This window comes from Dermacentor silvarum, chromosome 7 (assembly GCF_013339745.2).
Source record: "Dermacentor silvarum isolate Dsil-2018 chromosome 7, BIME_Dsil_1.4, whole genome shotgun sequence".
Lineage (NCBI taxonomy): Eukaryota > Metazoa > Arthropoda > Arachnida > Ixodida > Ixodidae > Dermacentor > Dermacentor silvarum.
In genome coordinates, this window is record NC_051160.1 from 15,588,886 (window position 1) to 15,606,655 (window position 17,770).

General features: G+C 42.5%; 1 protein-coding gene across 1 annotated transcript in view; it reads right to left on the bottom strand.

The window, feature by feature from the left end:
- LOC119458587 (protein unc-79 homolog) overlaps positions 1-17,770 on the bottom strand; it is an 82,476-nt gene that overhangs the window by 10,412 nt on the left and 54,294 nt on the right. Inside the window, 15 exon segments of the mRNA XM_049670918.1 lie at positions 942-1,117; positions 2,349-2,438; positions 2,525-2,608; positions 2,697-2,801; positions 2,964-3,074; positions 3,166-3,426; positions 4,109-4,153; positions 5,650-5,735; positions 6,441-6,553; positions 7,709-7,747; positions 8,894-9,151; positions 10,315-10,429; positions 12,581-12,932; positions 14,589-15,059; positions 17,479-17,768. Coding sequence (XP_049526875.1) covers positions 942-1,117; positions 2,349-2,438; positions 2,525-2,608; positions 2,697-2,801; positions 2,964-3,074; positions 3,166-3,426; positions 4,109-4,153; positions 5,650-5,735; positions 6,441-6,553; positions 7,709-7,747; positions 8,894-9,151; positions 10,315-10,429; positions 12,581-12,932; positions 14,589-15,059; positions 17,479-17,768 — 2,596 coding nt within the window.

Here is a 17,770-nt window from a genome sequence, read left to right on the forward strand (position 1 = left end):
AATTAAGCTAGTAGAAGGTTGGCAAAATAGCTGGTAGACAAACTGCACTTGCATAATATCTTGGAGCACTCATTTCTACTACACAACCACCCTTACAGCATGAAGGAGTGGCTGGTCAAATCAAATCTAATCAAGATGGAACGCCTAGCTAACCTGGTGATAACACTTTGACTTGCTAACTTGTCCACACATTTCAAGCCTGCTTATGAGGCATACTATTATCAGTCTTGGTGAGGAGTTCCATGAAATAATGTTGATTTCATCATCTTTTTGGTTTAAGTAATGTTTGTGAGAAAATAACAATTACATCAGTAAAACTATCAATGTACATAAAACAGTTAGTTTTGTCCATACTGACTTACAAGGGTCCACAGTATATGTACTTAAATTTACATTTCAGTGGAATGGAAGAGCAAAGACAAAATGCAACCACGTTGTTGTCTTTCTATCATCCAGCATCTCCTGGCACTGTGTAATTTAGCTCAAAATTGAATCATAATCATGTCCAAACTGTGCTTTCACCACAGTTCCTCTTTTTCATGACACATTTTGTAAACAAAAGCTGTAACTAAGATATCACATGAATGTTATAACAGAGAAGCAATGAAGAGCAACACCAGTCCTTTCAAAACATTATAGCGTACACCTCCTGAACAATTTTATGATTTATTAAAATTAGTTGTAACTAACAAGAAAAATATGGCACATTTACAGTCATGTCAATCTACATAAAACCTAGGTTGGAATAGCATTAACCAAACTTCACTTGCCCACCAATGGCACCAATATTGCCTAGATAGGCCACTTGACACAGTAGATAATCAGAAATGATTAGAAGATAAAGAATTGTTGCATTGCGAAAACTCTAGACAGTTATTTTTCTTTTTTTTTTCATTCCCTCGACAAAGACTCCATGCAATCAGCACTTGGCAGAGACATACCCTTGCTGCAATGAGGAGGGTGGATGGTACAGCCATGGCAGGTACTTCCCAATTGCACGATTATCCCTGCCATTTCCCCGTGTGATCTCTAAGGCCAGGTATTGGGCCATGCCCGCTTTCACTTGTCCTCCCAAGGTCTCTTCGTTCAGACGACTCGCTGTGCCATGGAAGTTGCTCTGCGCCATGTTCGAAGTGAGCCAGAAAAGTTCCATCATAGCCATGTCCTGGCTTTGGCTAACAGCTACTAGACTGCTCCGCGGTTACAGCGGTCCGAGCAGTTTGGGGGGCTAAAAGAATCTGACACAAGATTTTTGTTCCTCTTTTCTCCTTAGTTGGATAGGTGCTGATCAGCTAATTATGGCATGATGCCACACATCTTCCCGCACACAAGAAATAATTATGTCTTTGTTTAGTGCAACCAGTTCAATAACCATGCCAAATATAGCGTGACTTCCCACTGAAAGTGACGTCATGGCAGTAAGCCCGGTGTAATGGACACAGCCCTCGCTGTCATTGTTCTGTCGAAGGCTGAGCACATTAAGCCATCTTCCTGTAACAATAAATTAGCCTTTCCCTTCCACCTCACATAGTGCATATCTTCATCTGATACAGGATTGGAACAGATTGTGGAATGGAAGGAAAGTAAAGGTAAATGCTCTACATGCAGAAAATGTTATGTATTCGTAAATACATCTGCCATGTAATGGACCCTGAGCCACCATCAAGCTGCTGCGACAGCTTTTTTTTTTTTTTCCAGGTGTCCCTATAGTTCTTGGTAAATAAAAATTTGATTGAATGATTTATTCTCAAAATGACAGTTCAGAACCCCTTAATCCAGGCTTATCTTGTGTAGAACACACAGAAACGAAAAAAGGTGCAGTGAGACGGAGTGATTTGGTGAAACAATGCGATTGCTTGACGCCCACTTGAAGTCAATCTGGTGAACCCAGCTTTTGGCAGCACACTGTAGTCTGCAACCACTGGGTTGACTGGCGCATGCATTGGTGGTTTTCGATACCACATGATAACATCCCATCTCCACGATGCCACTTTTGTCGGAAAACCATGCTACACTTGGCGCGCATTTTTAACTGGGTGCAGAAAAGAATTACAGTTGAGAGGAAAAGCAGGGCTAGGGAGAAGAGTAAGTTGTAATCGACCGTAGTTCTCTTACTATGAGACGCTTCACTTAAATTGTGGTGCGAATGTTTTACTGTGGCTGTACACTACGTGGGTACAAAATTTGTCCAAACCATTTCAGGGACCCTTTAACAATAGGACTCCCAACAAATCCACAGTCAGTGTTTCTTCACTTGCACAGCACACGTGCACAAATGCATGCTAAGATTAAGAAAGAGGCAAGAACAAGGCACAGAACTAAAACAGATTTTCACAGCTATTTCTTACCTTGATACGTATAAGAGCATGGACATCAGCCACAAATTCCAGCACCTCATTGAGATTTTGGCGCATGCACTCGCTCGCTCCTGTGTTGTACTGCAAAGGCAATGTCAAAAAAAAAAAAAAAAGGCAAGGCTTCTGAACATCATCTGCCACCAGAAGGTATCAAAATCAGCACTCACAGTATTCTGGAGGTCTTGGGGAAGTAAAAGGTCTTCAACAATCACATTTGGACTTAGGACGCCACCAGTATCCTGAAGCACAAACTGTGAACGAAAACGTGTGTCCATGTACATTACCGAAGAGATATTAAACAGAAGAAGGGTGGAAATGCAAACACTGCAAATGATTTACCTGCACAAGAACAAGCAAGTTTTCATCAGGAATGGCAGACTTGAATTTGAGTGCCTGTACAAGCTCGAAAACTACTGTTCGTGTGAAGACTAGCTTATCTCTCTCCTGAAGATGAAAAAAAAAAAGGAAGAAGACAGCATTTCATCAGCAGTGTTGAGGCAGCAGTCGCATACTCGAGTCAGTCAATAAAAAATTACAATGCTTTTGTCGTGAGTTGTTATATTTTGCTCAGCAACTGTACATGTGCCCGTACAAATCAATGCTCACCCTCGACATGTTGCGGTTACATAGGTGGCACAGTTCCAGGAGTTGCTGGTATTGGATGAGAGAGTGTTGGATGGCGTAGCTAAGTATCTTCGAGAATGGGTCCAAGATAGACTGGAACAGAATACAGACAGACTGTGTTGCAGCGAGCCCTGACACACTACGACAAGACGTGGGACACACACACACACGCGCACGCACGCACCTTGCACGTGTTGACAGTGGGCACACGAAGCACACAGAGAAGCAGTCTGAGCAGGGGCTCCAGCGGGGTGCCCAGGGGAGCCGCGCCGGAGGGAGCACTGCCACCACCACTGCCCCCGGAAGAAGAGGGGGGTGCGGCGGGTGGCAGGGACAGCAGCAGCTTTCTAAGCAGAGCGTCCAGCTGTGGCAAGAAAGCGGTCCACAGGAGCGCATTCCCCTCGGGAGGCAGGCACTCCAGGTAGGTGGCCACATTGCCCAGCACCTGCACAGCGGGGGGGGCACCGTCATGTTGCACCCGCTCTTGGTCGTGGTGACAACGTTGGAACGGGCAGTTTTAGCCTGACAGTCTGGGCAGGCAATTGCTCCGCCTGTTGCGCTCTCTTTCAGTGTACTACGCAATAGTCTGTCAACGCACATCCCTCTGAAAATCCAACCTCACAATGAAATCCAAGCAGAAGGCGCAATATTTCTCTCGGAACAATCTGGTGGCATTCCGAAATACTAAATGTTGCACACAATTGAGTTGAAATCCTCTTCTCTGCAGGGCATCAAGTATATACTTTTCACTCTACAGTACAGTGGTGGCAGTTCCTGGTGGAACACAGTAGGTTCATGCTACTCAACATATTAGGCACAACACGCCACATCCATCTATATTGTAGTATGGAAGTATAAGCTACCAATCTAGTATTCTTTTACGCTGCTTTTAGCAAGAACCAGCTGAAGAGAACTCACTAATGTTTCAGTCCGAACGAGGACCCCTTCAATCCAATGAACTCAAGCAAGGCACAATAGTACAATCTTCCAGCTTGTGATGTGATGGTTGCTTAAAGGCATGTAAGCCTGCCTTTAAGTTGCTGAAAAACAGTCGCTGAAACATTGTTACTTGGGCGGCACTAATAACGACTAAGGGTACCTCACAAATAGCTAGAGGCATCACATACCTGCAGCAGCTGCTCTCCAGCCACATGCTTGCGTTCAGTGAGCTCCTAAAGCAGAAAAAAAAAAGAGAGTAGTTCGTTATAGTACTGCACACTTTCTATCCACAATTACATATTATCTGGTAATAATATCTCATTTAAGCAATTAAAGCATCAATATATTTCCATAATGGCACACAAAACCCGGTCATACAACACTAATTTAGGATTACTGGTGACTTTATCATTCACAATGTCACAGTGAATTGCCTGATTTATTGCCAACAGAAGTGACAGGAACATTGAGGAGCTATAAACACTGAAATGGTTAACGAGGAGCCTCTTGACAACTTAGACAACAACTTAACAAATTGGCAGAGTGGAGCAAACACACACAAAAGAAAAAACAGTCAGCTCACAGATAAGTGAGACAGAGCTAAAAGAAAAGAATGCAGTGGGGAAGACAGTTGGGCACTGTGCAAATGCCGTGTAGGTTATGGATTATCAGAAGAATGCTTTGTAGTTTACAACATCATCCACTTGAATTCTGTTCATTTAAACTTTCAGTCAACTATGAGATCTGTAACACTTGAGATTTCAAATAAAAATCAAATAGTTCATTTGCTATTTGATTTGTATTATATTAGATAATTTCACCTTCAACATTTCTTAGCATTCTTTTTGGATTGACTATTGGAGCTAAAAACATAGAAACAAATGAGAGTGGCAGTGACATGTCAAAGCACCCACTGTTTGCTTTTACTCAACTAAAGCGCCTAGCCATTTCTGCAAGTTCTGTTCCAAGTGGTAGTACATTTGCAGCTACACGAGGTGCTGTTGCCACATAGGTGAAGTGCTTTCTGAGTGCACTTCGACAACTTGCAGTTGCTCAACAATGCCAACAACAAAAATAAGCCTACATTTTACACTGTCTGGAAGATTTTAAATCTAGAATAAAGTTAACGTCACTTGGAAGCTAACTCATCACATTTGCATCAGTGAAATGATGCATGGTGTTGCGTAGTTAATTCACCTTTGGAAAAAAGAGAACTTTCAATGGCAGATTGTAATATAATATAGGAACTTTATGACTGCATCAAGTTATCTGAATGTGCATGTTTCATTGTTTTCATTTTACTTATTACATAAAGAGCAATAATTTTTCGACTGTCTCTTATTTGTGAGTAGGCAATAGAGCTTTTGCTTATTTCTCACTGTGTGAAGTGATCTTAATTGGTAGCTTTTCTTCCCTTTCGTCTATTCTGTCCTTATTTTCCAACACAAAATTATTTCCGTATTCGATTAATTTGAAAACTTCAGTTGATCAAACCATCCCTAGTTGAATTAAATTTTGAACTGCAGCTTAAGAAACGAACACATACATAAAAAAATAAGGACCGTAGCAATAGACCACCATGTTAGCGTGGTCTTTCTTCTTTGTGTCATGGCAGTTCAAAACACAAAGCAAAGAAATTGTTACGGTTGAAAATGGTCACACGTATAAGCAGAAACATCAACAACAGAAGGACTGCTAGTACCACATTTGTTGACTGACAATATCTCACCTCAAATAGTATCATCAGAGGCTGCATTTGGTTGAGTTCATTAAAGTCTGCAAGGGCAGCAGCCATTACCTTGAAGAAATCCGCATCTGTGCAGCATCGTGAGAAAGCAAAGTGTTGTCAGTATTCAGAAAAGAAACAACAGAAAAGAAACCGAGAAAAAGATGTATGCCAAGCAAGCAAAACATGATAAGTGTAATAGCCAGTAAGTACAATACTTTACTTAAAAAGAGCAAAAAGTGAGAGGAAAGATAAAATATATGAACTGCACAAAATATTCAGTCGTGCTATTGCTAGTGGCACAGCAAGTCATGATAACAATGCTCCTTCAGGAAATTTCTCAGCTCTTATGTATGAATCAATGTAGGTGATTGGCTGAATCCCATACAATGGAGAGGACTCTGGATATGAAACTATATAGAACAGCAAAGAATGTGACCAGTTCGGAAAGCGAAAGATTAATGATAATTCAAAGGACAGTGTCCTGCTGTTTGAAGCCAGGTGAATGTGCCTGAGAATGCTGGAGTTATAAGAAAAAAATTTCAAATGGTGACTATTCATATGTGTAGCTTTTGGAAATAAGAGTAGTAAAGGATGGCTGAGTGGTTGGAGGAAGAAAGGTAGTGAAAACACAGAACACAAAGAACATAACATTTTATGCAATGATATACTTCAGATGCGATGGTCTGCTCGCGTGAACCATGCCACTGCTAATGCAAAGTCTCAAAATGAGGCAGCATGTTCCATAAATGTATAAAAAAGAAGAAAATATTTCAAAAAGGATGTACACTTACCAAAATTACCAGTGAAAATCTGCTGAAAGATTCCATTGGTGGAGAGTTGGTGCAAGGTGCACCTAATGAACTGGCGTGCGATGCTCTTGCAACCGCCCGGCAGGTGAACATTGCTGTGTGATAGGCAGTGACAGTGGTGCTGACTCATTGCGCATGCACACTGATTGCAGAGATGCAAAATCTAGCCAAGTGCACACATGGCTTATGCCTCTCGTTGGCAATTGTCATCAAAAAAAGGCAAAGAAAAAAAGGAAAAGAAAAAAAAAAGGAAAAGAAAATCCTCCAGAAACACAGAAAATGTAAAAAGCAAAACAAATACAGCTTTGAATCTTGGGTGAGGCAAGAGCAAAACCACGGCCAAGTTCTAGCGTGCTGTCTGAAACCACTACAAAATGAAATACATCCGCCACTTTGTACAGCTTTTTTAAAAAGCTACATTCTCGTAAACTCACACAAAAATGAGCCTCCAAGTAAAAACATGTTGGTTTCTATACAGCGATATGCTTCAACAAAATCAGCCGATTCTGGAGCTTTTTCTGTAGAATATCGCTAACGACAGTGCCACATGCAATGCACAAGACATGCAGGAAAGGTCTGCATGTGCACTGTTCTGGTATGGGGAACAAACCTTTTATTGCATGCTTCTCCAATAAAAAAACTGACCACTACAGCTGAGTCAGTTAAGAAAAAGATGCCAAAGGGTTGCCCAAGCAGCGAATGAGCTGTGTGCTCAAGAAAGCAGAAATGGCATCGCAAAAGGTAAGAACTTTTCACAATGTGTGACCTTTAATGTGGCAAAATTGTTCAAATACAAGCATTATCCCAGATAAAAAACAAAAAACAAAAAAAAACATATCTACGTGTTTGCTGCATGCATGTGGCAAAAGCAAAGTTGTTCTAGTTTCAAAACATCAATAAATGAAAGTTTAAGACACTGTTGCCAGTATAACATAGAAGAGCTACCATCCCACCTAAAATTTTGTGCAAGAATTTGGTTGAAAAAGAAGGCCACTGTCAGTGCAAGAAAATATTTAACTATAATGCAAGAACATTTTCTAAACATCAATTTTTTATCCTATTCTCCTGTGAACGTGATGGCAGAAGTATTTTCATGCATTATAACTGTGGAAGAAATGATGAGGCAAAGAAGAAGCAGTATGTAAACTACAGGCAAGGCAGTTAATTATCAGTGGTTGCATTACTGTGTTGTGTCGAATGTACACAGGATGAAAAGCTCATGCAGACGTATGCCTTTCAACAATTCTTACCTTTCATGCTGCCATGGATAGTATACTTGTGAAGCAACCCTAGAGAGAAAAAAAAAAAAATGCACACATGCTCTCTAATAACCTTATACTAGTAAAGATTTGATTGTACTAGCTAGGGCAGATCTACTGTAGCTGTGCTTGTGCTTGATTCACAGACACCGCTAGCTCAAGTTCTGTTGGTTTATTTAAGGTCACAGCTTCGTTCAAGCAAACAAGCAATGGTTAAGCAGATAAAAAGTTCTACTGGCTTAAAGAAGTACTGACACAATATTTTTCTCCATACATTGTGCTTTGCTAGACAGCTTCTGAATCTTTAAAAAAGGTATGAGGCCTAAATTTCTTGAATGTGCAACAAAATCATGAATTATACAATAATTTAATTCGATGAATCCAAAGCATGCACATGCCTAATGGAACACAGTTGCAGGCAGATTAAGCATGGCTCCTCCACACGTCATGTTCTGCATACCATCCTCCAGCTGTCCTGGCTAATTCTGTCATGTACCTAACCTTCAAAAAGTTTATTGTAGAGACAAGGGACAACAGAGAAGCACACACGGACAGTGCTGCCCATGTGCACTTCTCTGTGGTCTCTGTCCTTTTTGCACTAAAATTTCAAGGTGAATCAAGACTGACTAAGCCAGCTTCCAGTTCTTTCAGTGTCTGACCGCTCTCTGCCTCCCCCACTACTCACGCTCGTAATGCCTCAACCAGCGAGTCCATCTTCTTGAAGCATATGATCCCTGATAATTTGATGTGAATGCAGTTAATGAGTGCTTTTATTTAGTTCCCATCTACTCTTCATGACACCAGAAGGCCCCCGAGTCCCTGAGAGTGAATGACCAAATAAAATGCAGATCATCATCACGATGACCGTTATTATTATTTTTATCATTATCATTATTGATATTAAAATACACACGTACAAGGAACATAGAGGGAAATAGGGAGAGAGCATGCTGGCAACTTTCACCTAAGAGGGGCACAATGCCTGCCTACCCTTTAGGAAGGAGGGGATAGAAAAAGAAGTAAGAAGATAGGAAGAAGGGAAGGAAAGAGGAACGAAAGAACGAGATGACGGGACTTCAAAGGGCTAAAGTAAACCAACGACAAGGAATAGAGTGTGCCAGTAGGAACCGAGCAGACACGCAGGAACAAAAGAGAGGTGCTAAGAAAAGGACGTACTTGGCAACCAGTCGCAGAATCTCTGGAAGCAGGGGCGCAGCTAGGGCAGGCTGCCGGTGCACAAATGTGGCCAGCAGCACAATGCAGAGGCCCAGCTCTTCATCGCTGTAGTGTTCCAGAGCGAGGGCGCATTCGGGACAGCGTTCGGGAACAGCCTCCTCAACCGCCGCCCGTCCTCCGCCGCCACCTCCACTGCTCCCAGGGCGTCGTTTACTCGGGGTTGGGCCACCACTGCTTGGCTCTGACTTGCGTGCCCGCCTGTGCACAATGCACTCTAATGTGTAACACCTGTACGGCACTGATTTAGTGATTCAGCGTATGCCACAGTTACAAATGAGTCAGTGGAGGAGAAAAAAACAGTTCTTTCCATCCCATGGTAATTTAACAGTTACTTTAACGAGCGATAAAACAGAAGATAGCTGTCACCACTGATTGCCGACCACTTTGAACATATTGATACGGGATTACACGTTTGTCAAGGAAAAACAAGCGTGTATATTTAGACAATATATACAATGGGATAAAGCAGCCAAGCCAACTACCAGCTCGTGCAGCGCCTTCTTCACCACGTCACCTTCTTCGTACTCAAGGCACCATTGTCGCATTCATTCGCAAGTGCCGCCTAACAATATTATGTAATATGCTGCAATAAGGGTGCATCACATTTCAAAGAAAAAAAGACCTGAAAATATTTAAGGACTCTCAAGAGCGCATCAAGGTCTTTGCGAGGACATCAAAAAAGCCAGCATGTGACAGCTTTAGCGCCAAAAATTGAAAAAACTTACAGGGCCAATAAGGATTACCCTTCTACAGTACCAAAAAAAAAAAATAGTCACTCTTACTGTGAGATGAGGTTTGGTAAGACAGGAAAGACTAAAAAAATTAAAGACTGGTAGTGCCACCATCTTCAAGTTTGCTCAAAGTGACACAAGAACAGAGACCATCACTTTGTGAGAACTCAACACCATCCTAAGTACGTGGTGAGGAGCAGCTACCTAAGTACAGTCGCATTCAATATGAGCTCCAACACGATGCCTGTGGTCAAAGGGGCCCCAAGAATGCACAGCGGTGCCGACATACAAACAATTGGAGAACTAAACATAGTTCCAATTACAATTAAACTGGTTTAACCGATTTTTCATATGTCAGCACAGCCGTGAAGTCTCGCAACACCTTTGACCAAGGGCACAGTGTTGCAGCTCATGTTGAACACAACTGAACACGCCAGTCCTTTTTTTTTTTCTAATAAAAGCCGGCAGTAGCTACGGTACAATATGCGATCTCATAACAGAAGCTAAATCTGTGAAAAGATAAAACAAAACAAGTTCCGCTAAACATGTGATACACGAGCAGGACCGGCTGCCAGCAGTTACCCAGTTCTGTCCCTCACTGTGTGTGGTGCAAAAGCAAAGGCTCCGTACCTGGCAGCCCCTCCTCGAGCGTCGAGGGTACGCTGAATCTCGACAGTGCTCAGGCCAGATTTGCGCTGCTTGCGGGGGCGGTAGTGAAGCCGTGTGCGGGCTTCGTCACTTGCTCCTGCGCCCGTGCAGAAAAACGCAAAGTGAAGCATTTGATAACGTGCCAGTGAAATTCATTTGCTTGCAGTCTGCTTTTTTTTTTTTTTTCAGGGCACAACTAAATTAATGTTTTGCAATTAAAATAAAGGTTTTCACATATCAAGTTTATCCGTGACTTCATTTCTTGCTCTGCAATGTGCCTATAGCTAGACTTGTTGCTGCATCAGTTGCTAAAGTCTATTTGACCCAACAATAACAATAAAACACAATGAAACACAATACATAAAATGTATGACAACAATGATGACAACAATAAAACACAATACATAAAAAAGGACAAGACAAGAAGTAATGACACCTTTGTGAATAAGCATTTTTGAGGCACTTTGAAAGTCTTGGCACACTTCACATTAGTGATCCGTCTCTTCAGCAATGAGTTTCATTTATTTGACATGTTGTGCATGCATATCTGTCAGACTTTGGCCTGTGAATAAAGCAGCTGAAATTAGGCACATATCCTGTCCTCTTCTATGCGTGTCATTAGTCATTTTTATGGTAACATGTACTCAAGTGCACATGAGATCCAATGACCATAATAATGAATGTATGTAGCGAAAGAAAAAAAATTGGTATAGAAACTCACCAATGGGGAATTGTCATATAGTGCATAGCATTCTTTGAAATCGTTACTTATGAAGCTTATGATCTACCCTTGAAACCAAGACTACCACATTAGATAAGCAACTTAAAAGAACACCACGCATACCATGACGATCTCCCCAATAATCTCGTTTTTACCACCAATCTTGTATAAGCAATGTTCTTGTAGTGCTTTTTTTCTCGCATAATTTTCTCATGAACACGCTTGTCTGCGTTGAAACGTGTCCTCTTCAGAAGCTTCCCTTTGTTGTTGCAGACTTAATTCTCTCATAACTGCATTCTAACTGTGCTTCCGTAAGGGCTGTGTTTCATAAACATTACTTCGCCGCATTCTGACATCTCTGTTCCTCGTTAATGAGCAGTTTCTTAGGGCGCAGCATAGTCACAGAATGGGAATTATAGTACATGCACTTGTTTGATCTTCGTGCTAGTGGCTTGAGATGTTCTTGTGGCTTTGTTTACATTATAACGCTTTATCTGCCTTGATTGTCCTAAATTTCAAAGCAATCTATACTTAGATAAATGCAGAAGCCCTTATGAACATGCATAATCGCTAATAATTGCGGTGGTTCAGCCTGTCGAGGTGTCAAAATCAAAATGCACGGAGTGTCTCAATGCGCTTGCTTGCCTACAAGAAATTCATAAGGGTGTTCTATACCGCTTGTCGATGCATGTGTCCATGGCGTAATGGTTTCAATATGGGGCTTCAGTACTAGACATCCTGTGTTAACACAGGATGTCTAGTACTGGTTAACAACCAGGTTAAAAAACCCAATGACTGACCTGACCCATAGCAGTCAGCTTCATGCATACAAGACTAACCTTGCATTGCCATTTCCTGTACTGCCATTCCTTGTATGCTGGTGCAGTGGCTGTGCAGCACTATCACGCTGTGCAGTGGCTGTGTAGTGGCTGTGCAGCACAGCACTATCATGCTGTGCAGACAGTGTTGCCTCTGACAGCAGTTCATCTGGCTGCACTGCTTTGACTTATGCTGACCGCCTGTGCCCACAAGCTGTGTAGCAATTGTTGTTCGACACTTTTAAACCATTGAAATGATGACCATGGTGGTATGGGTGCATGTTATAAACATGTTAAGCTGATTATCATAGGTGCTCTATTTGATTGCTGGTCTGCAGCATTTCAAAATGTATGCTGAAATTTCTGCCCCGCAGATGAGTGTACCCATCTAACTTAACATAAACATTCTTGGAAAAAAACAAAACACAGTAATCTCCATTACGCAAGCAAAGACCACACTAAACACAGAGAAGACAACGTAGATTTCAGCTCTGTAGCACTATTGGGCACATTTATGGCTTTTTCCTTCAGAGTTTCTTAGGTTCTAAGGTAACACATCTGCTTATACAAGATTCCAGGTTTCTCAGCCAGTGGTGACTGTTTGTTAGTCCCTGCAAGGCTCAAGCTATACGAATAATTTTCACATCACACCATTCCCACCTCCCCACCCCTACTTTATGCTGTGAATGGTTGTGAGATGTGTGCCAACCTTTCTCGGGATGGGGTGCAGCGTCCTCATCGTCCTTGACCTCGAGGCTGTTGGAGCCGTGGGTAAGGAAGGCGGTCTCCACCCTTCCGGCGGCACTCAGCACCTTGTCCAGGATGACGTCCTTCACAAGCATGTCGATGAGTCCTCCGCTGATCGAGTGCTCCTGAGGACGCACCCGCTCCTTTGAGGCAGCATCTGCGGCTGCTTCCGTGCCACCTTTGCTGCCTTTGCTGCCCTCTTCTGACGGAGTGGCGGAAACACCGGCTGTCTGTGCTGGCGGTTGCCGCTGGGGTGAATTAGCGGAGGGGTGGGCTTTTTCAACCACCGGAGAGTCCTTCCGAGTTGTCTGCGGCTGCCAAGTAAATAAATAGGCAGGTGAACCATGAACAAGATCCAATGTCAAAAAACAAAAAACAAAAACTTGACGTTTTGGGATCTGTAGAGATCCCGATACATAGAGTTTTGTGTTTTCACATTGGTCAGTGACCAGTTGTATTAATCATGCTTTTACTTAATCAGATGGTGTTCTGTCAAACTCTTCATTGAATACACCGATGAACCAGCCCAACAAGGAAGACACAATGTGTTGCAAGGTCCTAATGGCATCAATAAGCTATGAGCTAACGATGCAATCAAATGGCTTCCACTTTGCACATATCAGACCTGCACATCCCAAGAACCACACATCGAAATGCTACTGTTTAGGGGGCAACTCTAAACAAAGGTACTTGTCGTATAGTGGGCTTGATTACATACCTCCGCTGTTATTAGCATTTGATGTGTACTACCTGCCATAATGTTCTGTATCAGGTATAACACGCACGAATTTGTCTATCTCTCTCCTCTCCGGCACCTCTGACAAAAAGATGGCCTGAGTAAGTTAAAGGTTGTATAAAAAGTACTTACAAATTTATCAGTTTTAATCAATATTTTTTAGTACTTCAATCAGATCCCCATTACTGACTATACTAATAATTACCACTATTAGAATGTGGAAATCTTTTGACCTCTCTCCACGGTAGCCAGTAGCAGGAATATCAACAATGTGTTTGTGCAGATGCATTTCAATATCAGCATGTTGTCATGTCTGCCAGTTTTGTTTTCATAAGTTATATGCACTACAACTTCTTGTCATGGCCAAGGTAAGTGCCACCATGTATTGTGCTTCAGTGCCAAGAATAAGGCAGGTACAGTATGGTCTACAGTTCAAAGGAACAGCTGCACTACTACTGAACGGAATACAACTTTTATAAATTACACTGCTTCATCTTTTCTGGAAAACAAGAGGCTCATGTGAAGCTTTAGACAAGCCTCCTTTGATAAAGATAATTTTGCAAGCTTTCATGTGAAATATGATCCTCTACTCAGCCCTGGAATACTAGTAAGGTGGTCCCTTTCAAGAGTGAATTGTACTGTACACAGACGTGCTGAAATGCTATGGTGTGGAAGGCAACACAAGAGGAATGGATGCCTTAGGTTCCACGTGACCATAAATAACAGCACACCAGTCTGTCTGAGCAGTTGCAAGCTGATATGCTTTTACACATCAGCTAAGAAATGTGGAAATGTAGTATAAAACACACAGATGATGAGGTAGACAGGATGTGTGCTCTTCTGTCTACCTCGTCTGCATGTTCCTTGCACCTATTTAGAGCATTTACATATTTTTAAGAACATGAACCAACTAGCCCATCCACAATTACATTTAAGTTATGTTACACATAACATTGTATGACCATATCGCTTCCTTCAGATTGCTTTCCAAATATTAAGCCAAACATTTTTTTCATGCTGCTTTTAACTCTTTCCAGAAGTTTCTAGGCATTGTAGAACTCTCTATGAGTGGCTTTCAGGTTTTCCAGGCTACTGAACACAATAAACTGTAAAATCTTTCAGGACAACAAACGCAGATAAACAAGCAAGCAGAAGCATAGGTGCTGTGTTACTGTGCCTTATTGCACAGAAAGTTCAGTGGGGACTAATCAGCCCGGAGCAGCATTTCACGCACCTCAACTGCTTGGATGTCAGGAAAAGTGAAGATGTGTTCAGTGCTGGCAAGCCGCACTCGTGCGAGGAGGTCAGGATCACTGTGCTTTGTGACCAGATTGGTGTCGGTGCTCTGCGATCGCGCCTTAAGTCGGCGTGCGGGTGATCCAGGGCTGCTCCGTGTGTCCAAAGGCTGGCGTGTGGGCATGGGCCCTACAGGCAGCAGCCTTTCTAGTGACGGAATTTCCATGGGGCCAAGAGGCTGGGGTCCGAGGAGCGCGCCTCCAAAGTGGGCACCAACACCCGGCCTTGTCTGCATGCCCCCGCCTCGGCTGGCTTCCAGCAGGAAGACGTCGGCTTGTCTTGGCTCGTGTCGAAAGCGGAAATCGGCTCCGGGACCAAGGCTGCCCATTGAGAGCTGCTTGGGCATGAACGGCTTGGAACCCTTGGGCTGTGGGCCAATGGGCAGCAGCCGCTCTGGAGTTGGCCTTACCTGCACATGTTTCCGTCGGGTGGCAACAATCAAGAGTTTGAGAAGTAGCACACCCAAGTGTCTTTGCATACGCAAAGCCCCACGCCTTGCTTACATTCTTTTGTACTCTTTTTGCGTTTCGTTGTATACCTTTTTGCATTTTTTGTACGCCTGGCAGCCCTTTTATACAACCGGTAGACCTAAAATTCCATAATATCTTGGCTTGGGCCTGTTGGTGCTCACCGAGGCTCACATTACTTAGTGCAAAATGGCAAAACACGAAGACAATAACACAAACACACAGTAAGTTTGAGGTAGCCCATTGTCCTTTGTGCTTGTGTTATGCATGAATAATATGAAAACACAGGGAGTTTGAAGCAGCACATTGTCTGGTGCGTTTGTGTTATTCATGTGTGTCTCCATGTTTTGTTGATCTCGCGCTAAATAATGTGGGTTCCATCAGGGGGTTTACATTGATTGATGGGGTACAACGCTCTAAACTTATGTGTACCTGGGCTATCAGGTACACCATGGTGAAGGGATCTACATTACTACAACATGTACCAAAGCATCATTGCACAAGAATTTTTGCACTCTGCCCTTATCTATGGCTGGAAACCAAGCCCATGGCCTAGTGTCTAGCAGCAGAAAGCCATAGCAGTGGAGACAGCACGCTGTGCATTTTGAACTGCATTTCTTCGAATGCCAGAGTTCTCTATTTCGCCCAAAATTATTATAGTGGATAAATGTCTCCATATAGCTAGGTGATAAATATTAAAGCAGAAACTGGAAATATTGCAACTTATAAACTTTGAATGATTTATAAATTATAAAGCAAGTTATAATACAGGGGATGGAGAAAGATGACTAGCACCTGCACTTCATCTAAATTTACATACCGTATTATCAGGAATATAACCTCAGTATTCAGAAATGTGCCTTGACTTGCAGCCTACGCTTGACTTTATCCAGGTGATGCCTGGCAGGAACGTGCGCAAGACGCTCATTGCATTTCCTTTGGCGCTTTCACATCAAGCTTTATTTTGAATAAGTCAAGTACGAGCTTCTAGTTAATGCACAGTTTTGAATACGGGGGTAAGTCGCGATTTTTCTCCAAATTTTCATCTGTACGTCTTTACAATGGTGCAACTTACATATGCATTAAACAATGCACCTTGGAAAGACCAATATAAGCATTTTTCTTTCCAGAGCATGCTGCGCTGCAGAGGCAATGCTCGCAATGTGCCTATGAATTCTCACAAAAGTTATTCGGAGGTCGACAATGGTGACCCAGCGATGCTGCCGCCCTAAGTAGCTGAACCTTTTGCCTCGTATAACTGTTTCAGAGGAAAATACCATTGATGACTTCGAAATAAATGCAGTAAATGTTGATTTTCTACACAAAAGAAGAGTGTTGGTTGAAGTATTTTTCTGCTAGAATTTGTGGCTCGTTAAAACTTTGCTTACAAGAATTCAGTGCCCTGAAATGGTTAAGCATGGGATTTTGTGATGAGCCAAGAAGTGTGCATAATTGCGTTTCATCATAATGATCGAGTTAATATAGATGCGTCTTATTATGTAGATGCGTCTTATTATCAAGTTAATATAGATGCAACAATTATGTCTTTTTCTTCTTCAAAACTCGCAGAAAGAGGGGGATGCGGCTAATACAAAGGTGTGACTTATAGTCCGGAAAATACGGTAGTGTGTTTTACCACTCATTATCATGCCATTTAATATCATATTTGCACAATAACTTTGAATTGAACTTGCGCTGACTGCGAGCTCTACATAACAGACATACTCTCTGAGAGCTTACTTCACCAGCTGGGTACTTTTCTATATGTTACTCAATTTCTTAGTGTCTGAAAGTTGTGCTGAACTACCATATTTTTTTTTTTTTTCAATTTTTGCTCAAGATGCAATGTGGCATACAAGAACTATATTATTTGAACCATAGAAAGCTTCCTACATCTTATAGTGGATTTTTGTAATTGAACATGACGGTGAAGCTACTAAGCTGTCAGTGGGCAGCAGTGTTGTTGTTTTGAGTCCTTTTTCTGTATTCTATATGAAAAAAAGTACTACAGACTGATTAGGTTCCAGTAGTACACTCATACAAATGTGTGCGTATGTCTCAGTTACATCACAGAGTGCACTGCATGTCTGGAATGCTTATCAGCTGCCACTGATCAGTGTCAGACATTCCACTGGGCACGCTCCTTGAAAAAATGTCAGACATGGAGGAGTTGTTGTGGAAGCTTATGTGAACATAGGTACTTTTGTGCGTCAAAAGTGCTATCTTAAAATCGTCTTCAAATTCGATTTCACTGTTTGAGCATGCCACTAACAACATTTGCTCATCCTAGCAGTCCCATTGACATGTTTAGGCAAAGCACTCTGACATACTGCGGTCAGTTCGCGCATGAGAGTACTATACCATGAGTGGCTCCAGCACAATGGGACCATGTTGCCGTGGCACATTGCAGGCCGGTGGCAGTGGCCTTGGCACTGTCACCTGACTGCTCTCCGACCTGGTCCTGTGAACGGTTTCCCTCGGCACGGCACTTCGCAGCTTGGCGGTCAGCATGTCAAGGGACCGTTGGGCAGTCGCCGGTTCCTTCACATACACGCCAGGTGACTTCGGCTGTGTGGTTGGCTCCGAGGATGTCTTCTTGGGGCTCATTACCACCTGGTGAGACCTTGAATCTTGTGAAATCTTACTGGTCAGT